This window comes from Cheilinus undulatus, linkage group 7 (assembly GCF_018320785.1).
Source record: "Cheilinus undulatus linkage group 7, ASM1832078v1, whole genome shotgun sequence".
Classification (NCBI taxonomy): Eukaryota; Metazoa; Chordata; class Actinopteri; order Labriformes; family Labridae; genus Cheilinus; species Cheilinus undulatus.
Window position 1 is genome coordinate 46,768,774 of NC_054871.1, and position 26,347 is coordinate 46,795,120.

General features: G+C 41.2%; 1 protein-coding gene across 1 annotated transcript in view; it reads left to right on the plus strand.

Moving 5' to 3' along the window:
- The window catches only part of LOC121512751 (protein sel-1 homolog 3-like), a 43,628-nt gene that overhangs the window by 8,210 nt on the left and 9,071 nt on the right, over window positions 1-26,347 (plus strand). The window contains exons 2-15 of the mRNA XM_041792182.1: window positions 1,100-1,634; window positions 1,712-1,838; window positions 13,348-13,469; window positions 13,653-13,768; window positions 14,043-14,092; window positions 14,174-14,297; window positions 14,394-14,547; window positions 15,983-16,117; window positions 16,858-17,063; window positions 17,376-17,555; window positions 24,036-24,158; window positions 24,245-24,385; window positions 24,501-24,563; window positions 24,645-24,821. Coding sequence (XP_041648116.1) covers window positions 1,100-1,634; window positions 1,712-1,838; window positions 13,348-13,469; window positions 13,653-13,768; window positions 14,043-14,092; window positions 14,174-14,297; window positions 14,394-14,547; window positions 15,983-16,117; window positions 16,858-17,063; window positions 17,376-17,555; window positions 24,036-24,158; window positions 24,245-24,385; window positions 24,501-24,563; window positions 24,645-24,821 — 2,253 coding nt within the window. The remainder of the gene's footprint in view (window positions 1-1,099; window positions 1,635-1,711; window positions 1,839-13,347; window positions 13,470-13,652; window positions 13,769-14,042; window positions 14,093-14,173; window positions 14,298-14,393; window positions 14,548-15,982; window positions 16,118-16,857; window positions 17,064-17,375; window positions 17,556-24,035; window positions 24,159-24,244; window positions 24,386-24,500; window positions 24,564-24,644; window positions 24,822-26,347) is intronic.

Here is a 26,347-nt window from a genome sequence, read left to right on the forward strand (position 1 = left end):
ACATGTCACACACAGTAAACAATAAATACAAAGGGTTTTTTGCACAACCTTGTTCTTCCATCTCTTTGCCACCAAAAGTTAAAAACATAATCAATCTGTGACAAAAAAAGTCTTCAAAATAGTCACTTTTTAACAAAAAAAGTCCTTGTTCTTTTTTGGATTTGTCTTCTTTTGAGTTATTATTTAAAGCACTTCCTGTGTGCAGTGACACACAGGGACACGTCACGGCCTCTCTGTGTCTCGGCCTCTTTATTATAAACTCTTCAGGCAGTCTCATCCAGTTTCAAAGTGCTTTAGTAAAGCATGAGGAGACAAGGGAACAGCCTGCCATTGGTTGTCACAGCACATCACAGTGCATTGTGGGAAACAAAATGGTGATTAGTGCTAAAGCTGGCAGAAATTATCAAAATAAAAATGGCTTTCAATGTCAGCGGTATTGGTGTAGATGTAATCTTGAAATGGCCTGAAAAGTCCCCCAAGTTCCAGGCTCGCTAAAAGCCTCCGTAAGAGCTACACAGGAATGGATAGCTTCAGTAGAATGGCTACAATTCATGGTTAAAAAATTATTTAACCTTGAATATCATATGTCTTGGTCATAAGGTTTACAGATTACGTTGTGATGTCTTGCATGAAACTGAATGTTATTATGCTGAACAACAGCGTCTTGCTGCCAATGCTGTCTTGCATTCATAGTTTTGTTTTTTTGTGATGTGTGTCATCATCCACGAGCCTCCACTAGTGGATTACCTGGTCATCCTTAGTGCACAAAACTGAGTGAGAATGCCTGAACTAGGCTATTGTTTTCTGCATCAATGACCAAGAGTTTGAGTAGAGAGCTCCACAGTTAGCACTGATTCCTGCAGCTGGATGGTGTAGTGAATTGGGTTTGTATAATGCTGGCTGATGATATGTTATGTCCACAGCTTGTTGTTGTTGTTGTTGCCTCAGGCTAAAAAACAGTTACTTAATATTTGAGGAAGTCAAACTCCTCATAGAAATGTTCTCATGTAGTGCATCCATGTTCCCTGAGCTGTTGATTATGTGAAAAGATTGTCTTTTTTATTTTTATTATCTGTTTCCTCATCTTTCCTTCACCCAGGGACACTGTGTGTCACAGACCATTTCAGCCTCCTCGGCCCAGCCTGCTGAGAGCCTGCAAGACAATTTCATAGAGTTTCACTCAGCTCCTGACAGCGTGGTGGATGGCGCCGTGGTCCATGTGCACTATCAGTGCTCCAGGCCATGTCAGCTCGCAGTGGAGGTGGTGGTTTCCACATTAAAGAAGACGGATATCGCTGTTTTCAGGAGGAAATGGATCAGCAGCACACCCGGGGTCTCCGGGATCCATCGGGTGCTGCTCAGATTGCCTCCGTCCATTTTATATCAGCAAGACTTTTTCAACAGGCGAGTTTTAGACGCACAGAGAGCGTCTCTCCGTGCTTGGTTAGATCCCCTTCCTGTTGGCAGTGAACCCAGCACGTACGAAAGCTCCATCTTTAAAGTTTCCAGAGTGCTGCAGACGCCGCCGCTCTCACAGCGTCCACATAAACGTCCCACTGTGTGCCCTTCATGGTCCGCTCACCTGATGTGGCAGATTAACAGAAACAGAACTCATCAGTGTTCACACGAGTCAGGTCAGAACTTGAATCACATCTTTTAGAATCTCAGCTTTATCCCTGATACTGATGTGATCCTCTCTATTTCTACATAGATGTCATCGATCTGCTACCGTTCCCCTTGGCGAGTAGCGGTGAATACTTTGGAGTGATCCGCAGGCTCCAGCCTTTCAAGGACAGATCCCTGGAGAGAGCCCGGCGTCAAGCTGTGACAAAGCCCAGGTTGGACTTCACACACTCATTCCTCATGTCTTATTTTAGCTGCAGCTAATTCTGTATGGAGTTAAACTGCACAGTGTGAATCTGCATCACGTATGCAAAGGTTGTGTCAGATACTCCTGAGTAGCAGAGTTATTGGACATTAAAGCTTCGCAATAGACCCTGTCAACCAGAACGTATCCCCTTAGATGTAAGACAGCAGGCTTATTTATATCTCACCTTTCACTGTCAGAGAATAAAGGGAATCAAAAGAAGAGGAAAAACATCTTACATACTGATGTAATATGCATGTGCTAATGTTAAAGGTCCCATCCCAGCCGAGTATTCGCCTTTAACTTAAAGAAAAAACCCTCAAGGGAAGCAAATTTATCACGGTTACAGGGAGCATACAGATTATAGCTGCCTTGACATTAACCACAGGTTTGTGTACAGCTGCTTTAAAGCATGAAGTTCAGCATTATGCTGCAAATACTGCAGTCTTAGTATTAAAAACCACAGGTCCAGATAAACATCTTACTACTAGAATTGGTGGCCTGTCTGTCTGTGTAGATTTGCACGCCACGCCGTTGCTCCAACTGTCCTTGAAACCTCTCAGAAGACTTCTTGGGTGTACTGGTTCAAAACTGGTGCCATAAAAAAATGATAAATATGTATATATTTTCATAAAATTGCAAATTGTTGCGCTTCTCTCTTCAATTTGCCTCCCTCCTATCCCTGTCCTCCATTACGTAACTTCCCCTGTATAATCCATATGCTCACTCCGCCACAAGGAAGTGGCGAAGTGGGAAGAGGAGACAGCCTTCACTTTCAAACAGAGGCAATTTTACTATTAGGCCATTGGTTCCCAACCTTAGGTCCGGGTTAGTTTAGATTTGCTAAAATTGACTTAAGCAATAATAAAGAAGTTTTTAAGTAGTTTATACAAAGGTCTGTTGATAAGAAAATGATGCATAGGCCTTGTTTTATAACCCTGCAAAGCAGATGGATTCCCCTGTTTGCATGTTTCTCACTGGCGAATCCATCCTGCAAAGCTCCCGTCTGAACAGTTTAGACGTGGTTAGAAAGTGAAAGGACCAATCAGCATCGTGGGACAGTACTTTTGAGCGTGGCGGAGTCGTGACATAAGCAAGCAGCAACAAGAGGCCGGTGCAATTATGATGGAAGAGATTAGCATGGATGCTTAAGCATCCGTTTTATCAGAACTTGACTTTGTAGCGGCTACGTCACGTGTTTTGTTGCTCTGACTGGCCCGTAGAGATGTGACAAAGAAGGTTCATCCAATCACCCTCAGAGTTTTTTTCAAAGGCTCTGCCCTTTCACAGACGCTGTCTGGCATGTCAGGTTACTTGTTTTAGGTTTTAGCAGTGAAACAATTAAAATCTATGTTGATTCTTGGCAGCAGTGTGTCACTTTTTCTTTTCTCTTAGTTCCCGCGGGGGGGCTCCGCTTTTCTTAGGTAAATGTAGGGGGGCTCCAAGGAAAAATGGCTGGGAAACACTGTATTAGGCAATGGTAGGCGATTACCTGGGGCCCCGCACTGCTAGGGGCCCTTAGAAGACATAACATAACATTTCTCCTGTACCACCTGTATTCTGGCTGTTTGTAAATTAAGCGTTTAACACACTCATTAGAGCATGAAATATCGAGTAAACGTTGTCATGTTATAGACTGTTAGAAAGTGGAGAATCTTAAGATTCTTACAAAGTCCAGCAACAGCTTACAGAAACACAGAAACAGAAGCTAGCCCTTTAGGCCTTGTCCACATGGAGATGAAAATGCTATATTTCTATTTCATTATGCCAATGTTTTCCGTAAGCACGAGACCGTTTCAGGAAATGTCCGTATAAGCATGGAACTACTGACAACAACTGAAAATGCTGTAGTATATATGCCTGTAGGTGTCGCTGTACCGCTGCCACCGAAATGCAACAAAAGAGAGAAAATGATTACGGAGCGTGCATGCAAAGCTATTGCTGCGTACACAGACACAAAGAACAAGATGTTATTATCACATGGTAAAGGAGAATCAGATTTTGCTGTAAAAGCCATAATAAACTCAGTAGCTTCTGCAGCACGAACACAACCCTAGAATCCGCCATTGTTTTTTTTTTGGCTGGATCCGCACATGCAGCTTAAGTGGGCTATGCTATGTATGATGTAATCATCTCAAGAAAGATGTAGTTGGCTGTCCAGGTGGAGACGAAACGGCAAGCGTTTACAGATTTACTCACTTTGGGGGCACCTGGTTTCAAAAAGTAGCGATTACGGCCTGCCAAAATGCCGTTTCCGTGTGGATTATATGCTAATACGACAAAATAACTTGCATATACTCCTGAATTTGTCTCCGTGTGGACGGAGGATAAATCAAACTCACTTTGGAGCTGCCTGCCTTCTCTGTCAAATAGTAGTCTGAACATCTGAGTAAATCCTAGTAATCCTGGTATCAGATGAAGGTAAGGGTCCAACAAACAAAACTTACAACTCTTGACCTCATTTAGTCCCAAAAGTAGGTAACCGTCATGAAAACACTGATCATCTCGCTACATATCATGTGTTTGGTTTTGCTTTTCTTACATCTGACAGGGGAGGTGCATTCAAGAAAATTCACCCTCTTTGTGGCTGGTAGACTCTAAGAAGCAAAACAAGCACACCTACATGATTCTTTGGTCTGTTTTGGCTGAGTATTGTGTCAGTGAAGCTCCAAAGCCTTTATTGGCTATCAGCAACTATCTCAGCACACTTTTGGCCAAGTACTTGTATTTTTGGAGCACCTCTCTCTCCATCCCTCTTCTTCTTGGATTGAGGTGTCAGAATGTCTAGGGCAGGGATGTCACTTAATCACAGAAGGGCCGAATTCTGAATTTGAGTACAACCTGAGGGCTGAACAAGGCAAACATTTAACCATAAACTGTCAACCTCATTGTCAACAGCAATACATTATGGGAGGAAAAAAACTTAGCACTGATGAATAATGATTTTGAGATTTAAAAAAGTAAATATGATAAGTTTAAAGGCTCAAAATCTGAGATAAAAATTCAAATTTATTGGCTCAAAAGGCATTTAAAGTTAAAATCATGTTTTTAAAGGGCAAATATATAAGAAAGAAAGTTTAAATTGTGATTTATAAGGGTCAAAACATGAGATAAAAATTTGAAATCATGAGTTCTGAAGGTCAAAATATGAGATAAATTTCAAAATCATTGGTTAAAAATGTCAATGCCTGAGACAAAAAAATACAAATAAAAATTTGAGATTCACAGGTTAAAATATTACTTAAAATTTAAAATTGAGGATACAAAAGGCCAAATTATGAGATAAAAGTCAAAGTAAAGAGATAAAAAGGTCAAAACCTGAGAAAAAAATAAAATCGTCAGTTAAAAGGTCAAAATATTACTTAAAATTTTAAAAGTGAGGATAAAAAAAAGGTTAAAGAATAAGATAAAAAAAAGTAAAAAATGTGAATTGAAAAGGTCAAAATATGAAATAAAAAATCAAAACCATAACTTTGCGTCATAAATGTGAGATGCAAAATCAAGAATATTAAATAAAAACAGAAATTTATTTTCCCACATTCCTGACTTTTTACCCAATTATTTTAACTTTTTCTTGTTTTATGACATAACAAGGATATTTTAAATCATCGGGGTTTGGTTTACATTTTTAAACTGGATGAAATCTACAGATCAGTGGGCCAGTTATAATAAAAAAAATAATAAGATCTTGAGGGCAAGGTACAACTGTACCACGGCCGGATTAGGCTCCCGGGCCTTGAGTTTGACACCCCTGGTTTAGGGGGAAGTGTAGCCGCTTTACTAGAAACAGACTTGGGCCAGGCCTGGGTGTCTCTGGCTTGCGTAGAGAATTTGACCTCTAATGCAAGCACTAAAAAACAAAAACATACTGTAACATAATCTATTCATTTTCAAATTAACATTAGAAACTGACACCACAATGTAATGCTGGTAAAAATTATTCGTGTGTCTTAGACTAGCAGCAGTCAGTCATTTGGGACTCTTAGGTTTCCTTCTGTCTAGCAAACTTTGCAGATTTCCAGTCACTGCTGTGGTTTAAAGTTTGTCATCCCTTAGGGCCCCAAGCAGCTGCCCTGCATAGCCTTTTGATAAACTACACCTGAATTACCTGTAATGAGCTAAACCGGCTGCTGGGAACCGGTTGAACTCAGTAGATAGAGCAGGTGGCTGCAGTCCTTCTTCCACTACTCAGTAACCTGACGAGCCAGATATACTGTTTCATATTTCCATTGCCTGCATATATTTCCCATTCATCTGGGAACGCTCCAAGAGAAAGTGCTTGGGAAGGGCAAGACTTTTCAAAAAATCTTCAGACGGTGACTGGAGTCATGTTCTGTCCGTCACATTCATGATGGGCCAATCAGAGCAACAAAACAAAATAAGGTTAAATGCATTTTTTCATTGGGGGAATTTGACTGTTCTACAGAGGAGAGATGGGCATAAGGAGGGTTTTTTTTTTTTTTTTTGAAGAAAAGGAAAGTAAGTTAGAGTTGCCCAAGTTTTCCCTTGAGTGACCAAACAGCTAAATTGGGTTCTTCCATGGCCAAACACAGCCAGCTTTTCTGATAAGAATGTTAGCAGGCTAGCACCCCGAGCAGGCTGGAGCATCGGTCTCATCAGGCACCTTGCGCGTTGTTGTTGCCAACCTTGTGACTTTGTTGCTATATTTAACGAGTATTCAGACCCCTCTAGCGACTTATTCTGGTGTTACTGGAGACTTTAGGAGACTCTGACGTGAAAGCATTTGAAAACATTTGTTGTTCTAACCATATTAAGGGTCTTTTTTACTCACTTTTTTTCCTCTCTCGTGACGTTATTCCTCTCTTTGACAGTGTCCATTAAAAAAGACTCCAGGTCTGAACACACATTTGACAATTTCTGAACTGTCAAACTGCTCATGTTTTAAGGAGGTGGCCCATTTCTAATGTAGCCTACATAATTATTAGGCTGCTATACTACCTGTGTATTTGATATGCTGGTAACGCTACATCACAGAAATCTTCATATGATCAATCTACATTAAGCTTATTTCAATTATCAAAATCAAAGAATGCTCAATGCATCTCCATGTCTCCTGGTAGAGGTGGTTGAGATTGAGAGTGAGTCAGAGGCAGGGGCAGTGGAGACAGCTCTGTTGCTGAGGTGAGCGTCGAAAGGTGACAGATGGTTAAGGAAAATGTCATATGGCTTATTGGGAAGTTTAATATTTTCAAAATCTTCTAATGCCCAGTGCCTCAGTATATGTATGGTTGTCAGTACTTGTAGACCATGTCGGCTCCAAGGAAAAACAATGAAAGAGGGAGATTATTTTCAATCTGAAAACATGATAAAATGCACCAAAATGCAGGAGATTGCATCTACTTCTTTCAAATTTTTCTGAGGACCCCCATACCCCCTGCCAAAATATGACCCCCCCCCACATTTGACGCCCTTGCAATCATGTGTAATAAGATTGCCAAAAATGGGAAGTCAAATGAAGCCAGACTGATGCCTGAATGAAGAGCTGTTTGGGAAAGATCTGACTCTTTTTGCTAAGGCCTAGCCAAATGAGCCGGATTACTGAAAAGAGCCGAAATTCCCATCACTACCACTTTCAGTACAACTAAACGCTGCCTATACCCACTGCCTCTTTCTCTAATGATGCTGATTGGTCAGAACAGTGCTCGGTTCAGCACAAACGTCGTGGATTGGATTAAATTTGCCTGGCAAGTCCATCTGCTTTGTAAGCTTAACCGCTCACAGGATCAAATCCCAGTTCTGGTTCTGTTTGGTGCATGTCTTCCCCCACTCTGTCTCCCCGTGTTTGCTGTCTAATAAAGGCAACAACTTGAATTGTTAATTTATGAAACAGTTAATCCCAGGCAATGTTTTTAGGTTTTGTATGGAACTCTATGGGTAATAAATCACTCTAGGAGCGAGCCTCAAGTGGCCATTTGAGGAACTGCAGCCGTGTGCCTCCTCTGTGTTCTTTTTACCCCTCAAAAATTGCTGCTTGAGTTTCAGGCATTTCCGGCTCTGAGCAGCTTCGTCATGTCAAAGCCAGATTACCCCAGATTGAAAGTGTGTCTGAGATACACTCACTAACCCAGAGCAGATGACTGAAAATCCCGCTTGAGGTTTTGGGGTTCTGGATGTCCATAAAATAAAATTAAAACTGGCTGTGTGGTCCTCTGTAAGGGAGTGCCAGAATTTTAAAACGAGTTCAGAGATGAACAGGAAGTCTGCAGAGGGATTTAAAATTGGAGTTAGATGTGACCATCTGTTGATCTGAGTTAAGGTCCTGGCAGCAGATTTTTGATGGTTTGCACATGTTGTCACTGCAAAAATGACATCTAAGTAAGATGGAGTATTCCAGATTAAGTCAGTCATGGCTTGTTTGTTTGATTCTCTGACAGCGGGTGTATTCTCACAAGGCTGCTTTCACTCTTCAATAATTTCTCGTGTGTCTTTAACTTTAATTATCAACACATTATAACCTGTTACTGAAAGATTTCTAACAGAGACACTCAGCAGAAGAAAAAGGCAACACAGAAAAGGCCAAACTACTTGACTAAATGAGATTTTTTTTATTGAAAGCATCTTCTTTCCATCTCTCCATCAACAACAAAAATGATTTTAATTACTACTAGGTACTTCTGCTTAAGGCCACTGAAACCAAGGATATCATTTTATTCTGCGCTATATCTAAAGCTCCTACACTGGATTTCAGGGTATATTTTCTTTCCAGACAGCTGTACTCACATTGAATCCTAAATTCAGGAACATTAAGAAACTATTTGTTAACTGCAGCTGTCTGTGTGTCAGAAAGATGTATGATCTTAGTCTGGAGGCAGTAGTTTTAAGATCTCTCTGGGTTCTTTAGCACTAAATATTTAGCAGTTTTTAAAAAAAATCTTGACAGGTGACATCTGAATGTTCTGGAGGCAGATGGTTACAGATTCCCCCTGGTTTTTTTAGGAGCTAGATTTTCTTTAGTGTTGATTTATTAAATCCTGTGGAGCAGTGTTTATGAAGTCACTTTCCATTACTTGTCAACATTTGCACTTTATATGACTTAGATTGTAGACGTGCTGCTTAAACTTTGATCTCATGAGTTTCCACTGAGACCGGTACACGAGCGCCCTCGGCTGTCTCAGCTGGGGTCTGACTTGCCTGTTGAATCCTGTGACCTACAGCCAGTCTGCACATGATACCCTCGTGACAAGTTGATTTGTAAAGAGCTCTGCTTAAATGTAAGAGAAAACAACTTTTTTCCTGGTAAACTCTGGCAATTTGTCCAGAAGCTATGGGAAGCCAGGCATTAGTCCAGGGGTGTCCAAACTATGCCCTGGGGGCCAAATGCAGCCTTTTTTAAATTACAAATCTTTATTTAAAAGCCAGCAAAAACAGTGGATTAAACTGTCCGATATGCAAAAAAAGTGGGAAGTGCCTGCCTCTCTGCCATCTTTTGTTTGGGCTTAGCCCCTTATTTTAAACGTCTGGCTCCGCCCCTGGTACCAACAATATTCCAAGAGCTAAGCCAGTGGTAGCTAGGGCCAAAGGAGGCCCCTTGAAATCTGATTGGCATCCCCAAAAACCTGGAAATGATTGTCTATTTGCCTTGTCAGCTATTAAATCAAACATATAATGTTAGTTCAAGCAAACCACAGAGTCAAGCACTGAGGTCAGCTGATCGCATGCAAGCCCCAATCAGCTGACAGCCAGCTGATTTGCCCCAGGCACACTATTGGCTGATGAGTCTCATGCTGCCTTATTTGTAGCCTGGCTATCTTCTGTGGCTCTCTGCAAGCTGCTTTTACAACCTTCCTCCACCCCAGCTTCTCCTTTATTCTACTTCTGACTTCATCAGTGTCATTCTGTTGTTATCGATGCCTGCTCTGCTCTTGGGTTCATGCTGCTTCTCTCCCTGCTTTAGGCCTTATTGAGATGGGAAGAGCAGGAATGTGTGTTGATCCTGCTTGATACTTTTTCATGTAGGCTCATGAAAGGGAAGGGGGATCCAAGAACAGCCACACCAAATGTAAATAACAGAAATAAGTGCTGATTAATAACTGCTAATAAAGAAATATCTATAGCTACATATCCTGGGTGTTTCTGACTGAACTAGCCATTTAGGCATACTCAATTACTGTTTTACAAACATTCACATACTTCACCTCACAGATATTTAAGTGGACCATCCGTACATATTTCTGTATGTGGCCCTCAGTGGAGAAAGTTTGGACACTCCTGCTCTAAAATGTTCGTACGCATGGGCCAGAGTTTGATCTTTGTGTGGAAAGTGGCACATGTAGACTTCAGGCCTTGTTTTGTGCGTACGCAACATTTATAAATGAGACCCCAGAGCAGGGCAAGAGTTGACTCGGTGAAGTGCAGCCATACGCTACCATACCTGACCTGCCTTGTGGAGAGGGCGTAGTATGAGGCTGACCAATGCGTTTGTATGGATTTGATTTCCAAAAACAGCATTATGTGTCTGTGTGCATATGCACAGTTCAATTAATCTGTATTCTTACTGGCGTACGTCATTTTCCATTTTTTAAGAACACTTTTAGCATGGATTCTAATGTAAGGCTACTGGTCTTCCTTTGACTCTTGTTCTGACTTTCACATGCACATTTGCCTCTCTTCAGTGTGAGGGATGGGCAGCCAGTGTGCACAGAGAAAATGAGCCCACAAGAAAGATAGGCAGCAGGGCAGCAGGAGAGAGATACGTCCAGTGAATCGAGACACAAAGAGCAAGTCATGCAATGTCACAGCACCAGAGTGTAGACTTCATTCAGTTTAATCAGAGCAGCTGGCCAGACTTTGTTCATTTTAGAGGTCGACCAATGCCGGATTTTCAGGACTGATGCTGATTATCTGTTGTTCATGAGTCTGGTGACTGATATTTAGAATCAACACGCATTAACAGTATGATGTAAGTGCAAATATGATGAAGCACGCTGAGTAGTTGAACAGCTAGTAAAGTGCCACATGCTCAGCTCCGGTAGAGAGGCCCAGATGATTGCTTGTGTGAAGTTTAACTGATCAGATAGTGTTGTGTGCAGCTCATTATGTGAAACTGTGAAGAAAATAAAGCCAGAGGGGGAAGCACACCTTTCAGTTGTGTATATTTCTGCTGGCGGTGAACTAAAATGCTGATAGTCACACCAAATATCAGCCTTAGTAATCAGCCTGTATAATAATCCATTGAACCCTAGTTCATTTCAACAAATGTTGTGCCTGTATCAGTGCATGATGTTTATTAAAAGCCTCAGTTAAATGCACCACACTTCATTCTGTTTGTCTGTTAATGGCATTTTCATTATGTATTAGCATCAAGCTAATAACTAGGATAGTGCATAATTGAGAATTTGTGCTCCATCAGGAGAATCATAGATGCACAATGCACTGTTCAGCAATACAGTTATTCTGTATCCCCACCCCAGGAAAGATGTGACTGCCTGTGTTTGTTTTAGCCTTTGATTGATTTTATAAAACAATCAATCAAATAAAATCAATGTAATTTTTTTCTTTTTCTTACAAAAAACAACAAAAAATTTCAAAGTCAAACAGATTTCTACAAATTAATGCAATTATATGAAAATATGTAATGTAAAATAAGTGGCTGCATAAATATTCACCCCCTACAACTCAGTATTTAGTGGAGTCACCTTTGGCTGCAATCACAGCACTGAGTCTGTGTGGATAGGTCTCAGTCATGATTGCACATCTGGACTCTGCAGTTTTACTCAAGCAGGTTGCACAGGTATAGGACGTGACAACCCTTTTATGGTCCAACAACAAACTATATTGGATTGAGGTCTGGAGTTTGACTCGGCCACTCCAGAACATTCACCTTGTTGTTTTTCAACCATTTCTGTGTAGCTTTTACTGTATACTTAAGGTCATTGTCTTGCAGACTGAGTAAGATTGTCCTGTAGGAGTTTCCTACATCTTACTGCATTCATTTTACCCTCTACTTCTACAAGCCTTTGAGGGCCTGCTGGCAAGAAGCATCCCTGTGGCATGATGCTACCACCACTGTGCTTCCCAATGGGGATGGTTCAGTATTTGGTGTCTGCCCAACATAACATCTTGTCTGATGGCAACAGAAAAAAAAGGTCTTATTAGACCAAAGAACTTTCTTTCACTTGACCATGGAGTCTCCCATATGCCATGTTCTCTTTGCCACTCTCCCATAAAGCTTTGACTGGTGAAGGACCTGGGCACCAGTTGTTGTCTGCAGAGTCTCTTTTATCTCAGCTGCAGAAGCTTGGAACTCCTTCAGAGTAGTCATAGGTGTCTTGGTGGCCTCTCTCACCAGTCATGTTCACTCACTTTGTGAGAATGGCCTGATCTAGGCAGATTTACACACGTGTCATATTCTGTTTTCTTGAGGATGGATTTATCTGAATTTTTTTTGTGGTGCCTTGGAACTGTTTTTGACTTATACTTTTCAATTACCTTTTCTCTGAGTTGCTTGGAGTGTTCTTTTGTCTCCATGGTGTAATTGTAGCCAGGTATACTGATTAACCAGTAACTGGATTGTTCTGACAGAGGCCTCTTTATACAACAGTAGGTAATTGATATCACAATGTAGAAATCTGTTTCCATATTGACATTAAAAGGGTTTTTGTAATGTTTCTTTTGTCAAAAAGCCAAACTTGGGGTGCAAATGGCCGAGTGGTTTAAGGCGCGCCTCATGTACTCGGACAGCCTGGGTTTGAATCCGGCATGAGGCCCTTTACCGCATGTCTCTCCCCTGCTCTTGTCCCTGTTTCCGACTCTATCCACTATCCTCCTCTATCAAATAAAGGCAAGAAACCTTAAAAAAAAAAAAAAAGAAAAAAAAAAGCCAAACTATATTGACTATGACTCGTGTAAAAAATCAATAAAAGGGCAAAACATCCAAGGGGGTCACCCTGTTAACCAACAGTTAGCTGAAGCTGATTGTAAGGTTTAGCATTTTTTGAGCTTATTTCTACAAGAGTAGCAGTTAGAGACCTGACATGCTTCTGTTGTTTTTATAAATTATAATAAATAAGAAAGGGTTCAAGAGAGAGGTGAACATTACTGTCTGGTTCATCACACAACCACTACACCTGGTAAAAGAGATTCATCAGACATGATAAGATCAGAGCGTGTGATGAATGTCATCTCCCAGTTTCTTTCTCTGTTGTTTCGTATGTGAAAGGAACAGCTAGAGTGTATAACTCAGCTGCTTTGTGTTGATATCAGCAGATTGATGGGCCACAGGTCAGTGATTGTTTCCTCTCAGCGCTGCCAGCTGCACTCTTTCTTCACTTTCATTACAAATGACTCAACAAGCTTCATGAAGCCTCTTCAACAGAGCATATGAGCTTTTTATTTACGGTCAATGACGGACGGAGAGGTCAGTCATTTTCAGCTGATAGCGCAGCGTTTTAAAATATTACCTCACGCTTCGATAGCTGAAGAAATGATTTGTCGAATCATGGTTGTGTGTTTGCTTTCAGAGTCACCTTTTCCGTGTGGATCTACCTGCAGAAATGGTGTGACATGAATTTCTGTGGGATCATCCATCACATGGGTGGAAAGAACGTCTTCAGTACCGTGCTGATGCTGCTAACAGACACAGGTGAGTCGCAGCAGCTTGTGTGTACACCTGATATCAGCTGAGGGGATTAGATTGAGCTATCATGAGATGATTGTGAGTGATGATGTGTGTTTTGCGAGGCCGTGGAACAGACTGTGTTATGTATTAATAAAGAGCTCTGGATCCCCTGTGGTGAAATATATGACTGTCATCTCTCCTGTGTAGGGGACGTCGTAATTCAGGTCCGTCTGACAAGCGGAGAAGATGACGCTTTCCGGGCTGGTTTAACGCTGCCGCTGTGGAAGTGGATTAGATTAGACTGTTACATACAGGACTCCAAGGTATAAAACCTCAACATGTGCTTCTGGGAGCTGGGATGAGGAACGGGCATTAAATAAACAGCTCCTGGCTTCATCCTCCGGTTCTCCTTTCTCCTCTGATTGGTTCTTGCTCTGCAGTGTTTGATTTCCTTTTGGAACAGCTGTTAGAGGGTTCGTTTCCAGCTGGGAAACTCCAGGCAGTTGCTGTTTTCCTATAAAGGGGAGCGGTTTACAGCTGAGAGGGTTTTATTCTTCAGTGTGTCATGAATCATCAGTTATTTCATCTGACTTTCAGGTGCTGCTGGATTTGACATGGGATAATACGAGCCAAAGAATAACATACCAGTAAGACTTCTGATGGATCTTTTTAAAGATACTTCATGTCTTCCTAGTTCCTTGGCTTGAATGTGTCTGTGTGTCTTACAGACACAGGAACAACATCCATTTTGACGACACTGAAGGATACTTTGTCCTGGGGGGAGGCCGGTTCATGCAGGGCATCCGTGGTTATTTATGGGCTGCCAAACTTTATCGTTTTGGAACTGAAAAGGTAAAGAAATGTAATTTTTTTTAACCACAACTCATAAGTTATATGTTTTTATTTCAATAAATGCAGATTTACAATAAAATTTAACTCTTTCCATAGGTGGAAAATCAACTTCTACCAAACTCAACTTTGGAGGAACTGGATCGGACCCACCATGTGTGTCTGGAAATGGAAGAGTTTACTAAAGCTTTCCTCCAAGAGGTGACGAGAGGTTACCCTGAGCAGCAGATCAGAAGACGTAAAGTACAGTTTTGTTGTGGTTTTTCAAAGCTGGGCATTCACTGAGTTAATTTAAGTCTCATGACTCACTTTGAAGTTGAGCCGGTGTTCAGTCAGTGCAGTTTATTGTGCTGTGTGCAGAGGGGAACAACAGCTGACCACGACCCGTCTAGGGCCGGACCGGTTTTATACCTTGTGACATGTAACCAGACACGCCAGATGGATGTTTCACACATCCATCTGGAAAAACGTTTGGAAACGTTTGGGAAAAGACAGAGGATTTGAAAAAAAACTCGGAGTGTGATTGGGTGAACGTTCTGTCTGTCACATCTCTACGGGCCAATCAGAGCAACAAGACACGTAGCCACTACTCGACTTTTGTTGTTTTTGAAAAGAAACTCACTTGCTGCTTGTTTACGTCACGACTCGGCTGCGCCCGAAAGTACTGCCCCTCATCACTGATTGGTCCTGCCACTTTCTAACTGGGCCCAAATGGTTCAGATGTGAGCTTTGTGAGATGGATTTGCCAGTGAGAAACAAGGAAACGGGTGTATCCATCTGCTTTGCAAGGTTATGTGACATGTAGATCCTCACAGAAAGTTTGTGCTTACAGTGGCGCTGCATGACCTAAGGCACTGATCATCAACTGGAGGCCCCAGGGACCACATCAGGGCCCTCACAGCTCCCCATCCGGCCCCCAGAATTTTGACTAAATTCAGAAATAGTGTTGAGGAAAAAATATATTGCTGTATTTAGGGTATCTTTTCTTTCTTTCCTTTTATGATCCCTACAGATATTTAAGCAGCTCTAAGAATAAGTGAGATTGAAACATTTCTTTAAAGATTGGCTTAATATTTGATCAGTTCTACAAAAATCAAAAATCACTGCCTGAGAATTAAAGCTAAATATCTTTAATCTTGATGAGTTTTTCACCAATGAGGATCCTGCATATTCACATGAAAGCCCCAGAGACATGTGGCTTAAATATCTCAAATGCCCCTTTGTGGATTGCTGCGGTATAGGGATTTAACTGTGTGAATAGGGACTGAGTTCGCTGCTAAAAGCAATGAAATAAGATACATAAATAAAATACTATTATTTAGACAAATATGTTGTCATTTAGCATGCTGGTCCTCACAGGACCTGCATAGGCATAACCTGGCCCTTTTATAAATATAGTTGGTGACTCCTGACCTAAGGCTTTTAAACATCAAGGGAGATGCAAATAAATGTCAGGAATGCACAAATAATAATTTCAGATTTCAGAGAACATAAATCTCTGGTATTGGAGGGATCGATATTTCAGTATCGATCTGCACATCTCTAGTTTCCACAATGCTCATCATTTATTATAAATTACACATCAACCTTACAAAGCTCAGCCACAGTAATCTCTAAAACCCTTATTCTACTGTTGAGTTGAGGGGCAAACTTCTCTTCTGTTGACTCTGTGTGCTTTTATATTTCAGGTACCACTCCCTACAGCAGTCCATGGAGACAGACTGGACAGAAAACATGCAGACAAACATGGAGTATGGAGACACAACGTCAGCACAAGAAACTCCTTCACTTCTTTCTGTCAAAACAGGAGGAAATCCAAACAGGTGCTTTAGATGGTTGCATTGTTTTTAAGTTTAACCAGGCCCGGAGTGGCTAATCTGGGGAACCGGGAGAGTTCCCAGTGGGCTGGGCTGCTTTCAGGGCCGGTAGGGCAGCAGCATTAAAAAGGCTACATTAGTTACGATGGTCACAGGCAGGAGCAATTATTATTCGTTACGTATCACACAACACTCTCTCTCTCTCTCTCTCTCTCTCTCTCTCTCTCTCTCTCTGCCCCCAGCCAAAATTATGAAATAGAAATATCAATTTTTACTTTTGAATTGTGGGAACTGGCTTTCCTTGACTCGAGAACATATTTCTTATAGTTTTAGACTTCATTTTTGAATCAGCAGCAGTAGCAGGCCCCAGTATAGAGCTCAGTGTGATTGTTGCTGTCAGTAACACACAAGGCCCAGACTAGCTGATGTTCTACAACGTGGAAAAATTACACATAGTGAAATTGTTTCCAGAATATCTCCACCTGAACGCTAAAAGTAAACTTTAATGCTTTTAAAAATATATTAATAGCCCAATTGAACATAATGAAAAGACTTAATCCGCAATTGAATGACTTTATTGAACAGTTGTTAGCTAAAGTGGGCTGGTCTGAGCCATGAAACTCCAGGGCTGAAAATGAGCCCCACTCCGGCCCTGAGTTTAACTAAAACATTCCTAAACTATAGTTTACAGTTTTAACCAACTGTTTGTGTGTAGTTTCTGACAGCTTCTGTGTCGTTCTCTGTAGGCTCTTTGGGCATGAAGAACCTTGGGAGTGCTTTATTTCAGCATGCTGTTCATACGACATTCACCATGAATCAGGAAAGTGATGAAATGACCTTTGATTCAACGCCTTTACTTCAAGAATCTTCCTGCTTAGGGCATCACAAAGCTTCTCTCCTGTTGGCCACGATCCACCTCTCAGGTCTGGGACACTCAGTCGATCAACAAAAGGTAGGGTCAGTGCTTCTCTTCTATCTGAAGACTGATGCTAACCAACTCACTGGAAGCTGACATACTGAGGCCCAAGATGTGATTGTGTATGACAATTAACCAAGTACTTTTGGCACCGTATCATAGTCTGCTGTTGAAATTATAAATAGACAGCGCTTGGTTAGGTCAGAGCACCAAACTAGCCCGCGTAGATTCAAGAAAGATCATCAAGAAAGAGAGAACAACTGAGCATGTGTGAGCTTTGCAGTTTAGATGACTGTTTTTTATCATATGCTGACTTTTGTAATGAGGATAGCTAACTCTGTGTTTCAGGGTCATGTCTATAGTTTGATTGGTGCAGCTGCTGATAATCGTTTTGCACTGATGCATGCTGGGTACAAGCACTCACAAGGACTTGATGGGTTCCCAAAAGACTTGGATTATGCATACAGCTACTATTCTAATATAGGGATCCAGAGCACCTCTGACCTTATCAAGATATATGAAAACAAGGTAAGTTTGGACGGCTGAAATCACTGGTAGAATGGGTCATCATGCTGAGAGCGCCAGACAGCGTTCTTACAGTTACCTCAAACTAGAACTCGAAAAAGTTGGGATGCTGTGTAAAATCTAAATGAAAACAGAAGTCAGTGATTGTCAGATCTCATAAACCCATTTTATTAACATAAACAACATGTTAGATGTTAAAACTGAGGCATTTTACGATTTCATGAAATTTTTTTTTTATTTTTAATTTGATGGTAGCACCACATCTCAAAAAGTAGAGGCAGGGCAGCAAAAGGCTGGAAAAGTAAGTGGTACTAATTACTGGCAACAGATGAGCAACGTGGCTGGGCATAAAAGTAGCATTTAAGACAAGCAAAGTCTCTCAGAAGTAAGGATAGGCTCAGGTTCACCAATCTGTGAACAACTATCAGAAAATTGTGGAGCAATTTCAGAAAACTGTTCATCAACGTAACATTGCCAAGACTATAATTCACCTTCCACATTCCATGATATCATAAAAAACATGGAGAAAATCTGGTGTAATCTCTGTGCCCAAGAGACAAGGCTGGTGATCGTTGGGCCTTTAGGCAGCACTGCATTAAAAACAGACATTATTCTGTACTGGACATCACTGCATGGGCTCAGAAATCACTATCTGTCGACACAAGCTGGATCATGCAAAGAAGAACTCATATGTGAACAAGATCCAGATACGCTGGCGTATTCTCTGGGCCAAAGCTCATTTATAATGGACTGAGGCAGATCAGAAAACTGTTCTGTCGTCAGAAAAATCTAAATTTGAAATCCTTTTGGGAAACTACAGATTCCATGTCCTGTAGACTAAAGAGGGGAGGGCCCATCCAGCTTGATACCCTTTCACAGTTCTAAAGCCTGTATCTCCGATGGTATGGGGTTGCATTAGTGCCTATGGCGTGGGCGGCTCACACATCTAGAAAGGCACTATCAATGCTGAAAATCAGAAAGAGGTTTAGAGCAACTTATGCTCCCAGCCAGACAACGTCTTTGTCAGGGAAGGCCTTGACTATTTCAGCAAGACAGTGCTAAACCACATACCACATCCATCACAACAGCATGGCTTCGCAGTAGAAGAGTACAGCTGCTGAACTGGCCTTTCTGCAGTCCTAACAGAAGACATTTAGGGCATCAGAAAAGGAGAGATCCTGCAAAAAATATCCAGGATTGTTGAGCAGCTAGAATACTACAACAGGCAAAAATATTCTTCTCCCAAACTTCAGCAGCTGGTTTCCTCACTCCTCAGACGTTGTTAAAAGAAGAGGGAATGCTACACAATGCTAATCATGGCCCCATCTCTTTTTTTGTGAGATATGTTGTTGCCATGAAATTCATAATGAGCTATATTTCATGGCATGGTAAAATGTCTCAGTCTGAACATCTGATATGTTATTTATGTTATATTGTGAATGAAATATAACTTCTGTATTTATTAACATTTTACACATTTTATTTTATTACAACCCGAACTTTTTTGGAATTGGGATTTTAATAAAAACTAGACTGAAATTGACAAAAAATGGTTTTGTGATTGCTTCTAGAGGATCATATCTGACCAAATAATTAAAACAAGCCAGTAATATGAGTAAAGTTACTTTAATGTGCTGATCCTTTAAGACACTGCATCATGTAAACTTCATGAGGCGTTATAATGTGATGACATACACTATATTGCCAAAAGTATTCACTCACCCATCCAAATAGTTGAAATCAGGTGTTCCAATCACTTCCATGTCCACAGGTGTATGAAATCAAGCACCTAGGCATGCAGACTGTTTCTACAAACATTTGTGAAAGAATGGCTCGCTCTCAGGAGCTCAGTGAATTCCAGCGTGGCACTGTGATAGGATGCCACCTGTGGAACAAGTCCAGTGGTGAAATTTCCTCGCTCCTAAATATTCCACAGTCAACTGTCAGTGGTATTATAACAAAGTGGAAGCCATTGGGAACGACAGCAACTCTGCCATGAAGTGGTAGGCTAGGTAAAATGACGGAGAGGGGTCAGCAGATGCTGAGGCACATAGTGTGCAGAGGTTGCCAACTTTCTGCAGAGTCAATCACTACAGAGCTCCAAACTTCATGTGGCCTTCAGATTAGCTCAAGAACAGTGCGTAGAGAGCTTCATGGAATGGGTTTCCATGGCCGAGCAGCTGCATCCAAGCCATACATCACCAAGTGCAATGCAAAGTGTCAGATGCAGTGGTGTAAAGCACGCCGCCACTGGACTCTAGAGCAGTGGAGACGCCTTCTCTGGAGTGATGAATCACACTTCTCCATCTGGAAGTCTGGGTTTGGCGGTTGCCAGGAGAACAGTAATTGTCTGACTGCATTGTGCCAAGTGTAAAGTTTGGTGGAGGGGGGATTATGGTGTGGGCTTGTTTTTCAGGAGCTGGGCTTGGCCCCTTAGTTCCAGTGAAAGGAACTCCGAATGCTTCAGCATACCAAGAGATTTTGGACAATTCCATGCTCCCAACTTTGTGGGAACAGTTTGGGGATGGCCCCTTCCTGTTCCAACATGACTGTGCACCAGTGCACAAAGCAAGGTCCATAAAGACATGGATGAGAGAGTTTGGTGTGGATGAACTGGACTGGCCTGCACAGAGTCCTGACCTCAACCTGATAGAACATCTTTGGGATGAATTAGAGCGGACACTGAGAGCCAGGCCTTCTCGTCCAACATCAGTGTGTGACCTCACAAATGCATTTCTGGAAGAATGGTCAAAAATTCCCATAAACACACTCCTAAACCTTGTGGAAAGCCTTCCCAGAAGAGTTGAAGCTGTTATAACTGCAAAGGATGGGTTGACGTCATATTAAACTCTATGGATTAAAAATGGGATGTCACTTAAGTTAATATGCGAGTCAAGGCAGGTGAGTAAATACTTTTGGCAATAGTGTATCTGTTGCTCAGGCCTGTTGGGCTTTGGCCAGTAGGATAGGATAAACAAATGCTTAAACAAAATAACCCAATGAAGATGTAAACAGTTTATACTGATGAAGAGCACGTAGAGTGAAAACACTTACTGTAAGAGGACATCAGAAATTAACACAGAGACTGTGCAGAGCGTATGACAACCTTTATAAGGGAGGAAGGCCTCTTCTGAAATGTGATTAATGGTGTGTTTTCTGGTCCAGCCAGGAGGAACAGGTGGGTTTTAAATCTTAATTTAAAATGTGAATGAGTCAGCTGTTGTAATAATGAATAGAGAAGAGGAGGCCTCTAAGATAAGGAGCTCGCTTTGAGAGAACTCTACTTCAGAGTGATTTCCTGTTTATTCTCCGAACATTTAAATCAACCGCATCAAATGAAAAAGACTCCTTATGTCTGCTGAATGGTGAATAAGCCATCTATGCACCGAGCAGACGACCACTATAGCTGCTGCATTTCTACCAACTACTGAAACGTTCTCAGTAAATGTCTGTACAATAATCTGACTGGATACAATCTTAATTAAACGTCCTGAAAACCTATTTCCCAGCTCCTTATCGTAAGCGATAAGGTGCTACAGGACCACAAAATGTTCTGCTAAAATTAGAACAGTTTTATTTATTTAAATCCAGCTGTTTTCAGAGACGTTTCAAAATAGGTGGGGATCAGAGGAACAATATTTAAGACTCAACATGATGACTAATGCAAGGCAGTAAACCACACCTACACCATCCTGATCACCTGGGAATGGCTTTGAGAGTAAATGTTAAAATAAATAATGGCTGAATAGATCTGTGTTGTTTTTAAATCATCAATTTATTGATCATATCAGTAAAATATTCATCTGTCAAAAAATATGATTTCTATGTGCAAGACAGGATTTTGGTATCAGAAGCATGCTGCCATGTTTCAGTGAGTACTGGCTGTTCAGGCCATGATGCACAGATGAAAAAAAAAAACCTCAAACGTTTTCTGCTGTAATGTAATCCTGAAAGCCATCAGCAGTCAAGATTTAGCTCCAGTTAACAACTTTAAACAAATGTCTGCAGTAATCCCCTCTTTGATGTTGTTTCTCAATCAGAGACTGTGTAAAACATGGACGTAGTCTTAGTGACATCACCCATGAGTTACTGATGCAGTTTTGAAGCTCAAAGACAAGCCCTGCCGCGTAGAGCTCAACTCTGCCTACCCGCTTTTTTGTGGCTGTAGTTCTGGAAGTCAAATTAACCATTCTGATCCTCCATAGACTTTTAGCTAATTGCTTATTATAACACTATTAATGCATGATCAAAGCTGAGCAGCTACCTGAATACTCGCAACGATAAAGAAAATAAGATTTGGCACAAAAATTCAAAACGAAAAATTTGAAAACAAAGGTAAAAGACGGTACGAATATGAGGATGAAGGAACTGCATACCCCACATCCTTTGCAAATTACTACTCAACTCTTGTCTTAATTATAGTGTTTACATTATAAGTGATAACGTTGTAATTAGGGCCGTTATTGTAAACGCGTTAACGCTCGTGATTAATCTTGAAACCTTAACGAGTTAAAAAAGTAATAACGTGTTTTAATCAGATGGCTAAGTTTGGCCACAACTTCCTGTAGTCCTCCAGCACAGATGTTTACATCCCTGGGGGTGAAGAGGTGACAGGCGGGTCAGATGCAGCCAGCAGTGATGAGTGAGGAGACAGACCCAGGTCTGCTTCACAGCAATTTTCTTTACACCGAAGCACAACAAGTCTGACGTACCACCTTTGGGAGAAGTGCATCTTTGCTAATGTTAGCTGCTAAGATGCTGACAACAACACAAGATCAAGCCACAGTAGTCAAGCTACACCAGCGCAGTTCAGCAGACCTGGATTTGTCCAAAAAACACAGCCTCTAAACTAACTAATGCGATCGCCAAAAACTGCAGACCATCAACATCATTGACGACAAGGGGCTTCGAGATCGCCAGATCGCCTTCAATGACCCCACCACAGAACACCAGCGAGTAGAACTATAGTTACAAGAATCCATGAACTGTACGTCAGCGAAAGTGGAGCAGCTGGTCCGAGCTACATTTATACACTGGTGAGAGACCACTGGACATCAGTCAGCAAACACAGCTACCTCGGGGTAACAGCACACCTGATCATTCACTTTACAGCAGAAGTTATTTTGTACCTGATGAGTTTGTCTGCTGGACTCGTCTGCAGATTATAAATACGACTGCTCAGAGAATATCTGATTTACAAACCATTACAACTAAGCTGAGATGTTACAGTTTAAAAACTATAGTTTGTCAAATATTTTTTTATTCACACACCATACTTTTACTTCTTTTATCTGAAACTAAAATGTAAGTAAATGATAGTATTTAATACGTATCATTTATAAATAATAATTTTTTTATAAAGCGCTTTCAAAGTGCTGTACATAGAATTAAGAGAATGAAAATAAAACACTTGACAATAAGAAAGTTTAAAAATGTTTAAATGTTTAAAAAGACACTAAAACTAGTTTTAAAAATGCTGTTTTTAATCGTGATTAATCACAACATAGTGATGTGATTGACTTGATTATTTTTTTTTAATCTATTAACAGCACTAGTTGTAATACATCAGTTTGTGCATACATTGCTTCATAGTACAACAGCGTGTGCTATCATCATCAGTAGTCACCAAAAATTCAAGCCAATGTGTTGGTAAAAATTTAAGCTAATCATTTTCTGACTCCCTTGCAAAAACAAATCTCTAGGACAACTTTAAAATGAAAGAGAGCATGTAGCATTTGTTCTGGTAGACTAAAGTCACTGAGATCAGCTGTTCTCATGCAAGCCCTCATCAGCTGATGGCCAGCTAGTTTACTCTAAACAAGCTATTGACTAATCACTCTCATGCTGCTGTGTTTAGACTGCACTTGCCTGGCTACTCTCTGCAAGCTGCTCTTGTGACCCTCCTCCACCCCAGCTCCTCCTTTATTCTGCTACTGGCTGGTCATTCTGTTGTCATTGATGCCTGCAAGGCTCTGGGTTTTTGCTGCTTCTCTCCCTGCCTTTGGCATTTCTAATCAACAGAGGAAGAGCAGAAATGTGTTCCTGTTCCTGCTTGTGGAGGGGCAGGAGATCCCTGAACAGCCACATCATCAAAAATAAATAACAGATATAAGAGCTAATTGATAACTGCTAACAAGAAATATTTATAGCTGCAACTCATGTGTTTCTTGTTAAGTCTTCCGGACTGAAATAGTCATTTCAGAGGGTGGTGAGGAAATTTTGCATGTAAAGGACATGGTTGGTGTCTCTGAGTTAGCTGCTTCACCTGCACAGTGACAGACAGACTAATGTTGACATGACATGATCTTTATAGCACGTAACAGTGCATTTTTGGTACTTCATGTGAACAAAGATGAAGCATAGGGTGTGTGGATAGGTTTATTTTTTATCAGTCTGTGTGTAGACTTGGCCTTAGAGTGTTATTGGTATTAGCAATAATGCTCGTAGATAACTATATTTGTGTTTTATTTTTCTTTCCTAAAGCAACACGCAATGGAACACATCTACCTAAACAATAAAGAGGATTTAGACAGACACAACCAAGACAAAACTGACATCTTTGAGTACATAAAGTTTCAAGCAGAGAGGGGAGATGCAGGATCTCAGGTAAGTCTGAGTTAAATCCTTCCTCATTTTGACAGAAGGAAGTCGTCTGTGGTCAGATGAAGCTAATAAAACTCTGTTATCTGCAGAGACAGCTTGCAGTGATGCTTTACCAAGGAGGCAACGGAGCTTCAAAAGACACAGAGAGCGCCGTGAAATGGTTTGAGAGGAGTGCCATGCAGATGAAGGATCCTGCAGCCATGTACGACTACTCCATCATACTGATGAAGGTTCTGTGAGACTCTAAAGACTATTTCATGATCCAATTCAACTCTGGGTATATTGTATGACTGTGTGCCTGTGTGCTGACGTTTATCGATCCACTGATTGATGTTGATCCTTCAGGGCGACGGAACAAAAAAGAACGACACCCAAGGTTTCCGCCTGATGCAGAAAGCTGCAGAGATGGTACATCTGTCCTCCTGGAAATCAATCTGTGTGTTTACATTGTGTGCCCTCACTACAGCTGTGTCTGTTTCACTGCTTCAGGGCTCAATTAATGCTTTGAACGGTCTGGGCTGGTACTATGGGAACGTCCTGTACGACCACAGAAATGCAGTCAAATACTACGAGCAGGCAGCGCTTAATGGAAGTGAAGACGCCATCTTCAACCTGGGACTTTATCATCTCAGTGGATTGGACCCAGACAACCCTGTCAGGAATGAGGTTTGAGCCAAACACCCTTTAAATAGAGTTTGGGACTGATAAATGTAAGATTCAATGTCCCATTTTACACTCAACTTAAAGTTCAAAACTCTGAAGCTTGATATTGACCTCAGTGGAGAGCCTTTTCCAGTTTATACAGCAGTGTCTTACTAGACTTAACAGGGTTCATTGTAAAAGGTCCATTTAATATAAATATATATATATATATATATATATATATATATATATATATATATATATATATACAGTGCATTCATAGATTAAAAAAAACTGAAATATCCCATTTGAATAAGTATTCAGACCCTTGACTTGAAAATTGGCTTGGGCATTTATTTCCCTGGATCTTTGCTGAGATGTCCCTGTATCTTGATTGGAGATTGGAAATTGAAGAGTAAAGACCAACAGCAGTAGCGTAGTGGTGCATGCACAAGTGGGTATACTCTTCATTTATACAGTTTCTATAAAACATGTTCAACTCCTTTGGGTGTTTTTCCCAATCATAGTCAATATAATTTGGCTTTTTTGGCAAAAAAAAATTCTTTAATGTCAAAGTGAAAAAGTGTCAAAGTGATGCCAATTCAATAAAAATATGTAAGGTAAAATAAGTGAATGCATAAATATCCTCCCCCTTTTAAGGGACTGACCTAACTCAACAGAGGTCTAGCCAACTGCTGAATGTGTCTCAAGTAATTGTAGTATAAAGACACCTGTGTCTGGAAGGTCCAGTCACTGGTTAATCCGTATTCCTTGCTACCATTACAACATGAAGACAAAAGAACACTTCAAGCATCTCAGAGAAGAGGTTATTGAAAGTTTAAGTCAGGGGATGGATACAAAAAACATACCAAGGTTAACAGACTTGAGCTTGTATAGTCAGCTGACTACTCAAAGCGCTTTTACACTGCAGGTCACACCCATCCACTCACTGATGATTTTTTCCATGGAGAACTGATCAGACTATTCTTTCATACCCATTTACACACCACCGATGAAGCAGAGGGAGTTAAATGTCTTGCCCAAGGACACATCAACGTGCGTGACTGCAGGAACTGGGAAACAAACCCACAACTTTCCAACTGTGTAACATGTGTAAATCTGTCTAGATCAGGCTGTCCTCACAGACTGAGCAAGAAAGAGACTAGTGAGAGAGTCCACCAAGACACCTAAGGCTACTCTGCAGGAGTTACAAGCTTCAGCAGCTGAGATGGGAGAGACTGCAACAACTGTTGCCTGGGTTCTCCACCAGTCAAAGCTTTATGGGAGTGTGGCAAAGAGAAAGCCACTGTTGGCGGAAACTCATATTAAATCTCAACTAGAGATCCCCAGAAGGCATGTGGGAGACTCCATGGTCAAGTTGAAGAAAGTTATTTGGTCTGATTAGATGAAAATGGTCCTTTTTGGCCATCAGACAACACGCAGACACCAAACACTATCCACCACCACAAACAGATCATCCTCACTGTGAAGCATGGTGGAGGCGGCATCATGCAGTGGGGATGCTTCTAGGCAGTCGTCCCTGGATGGCT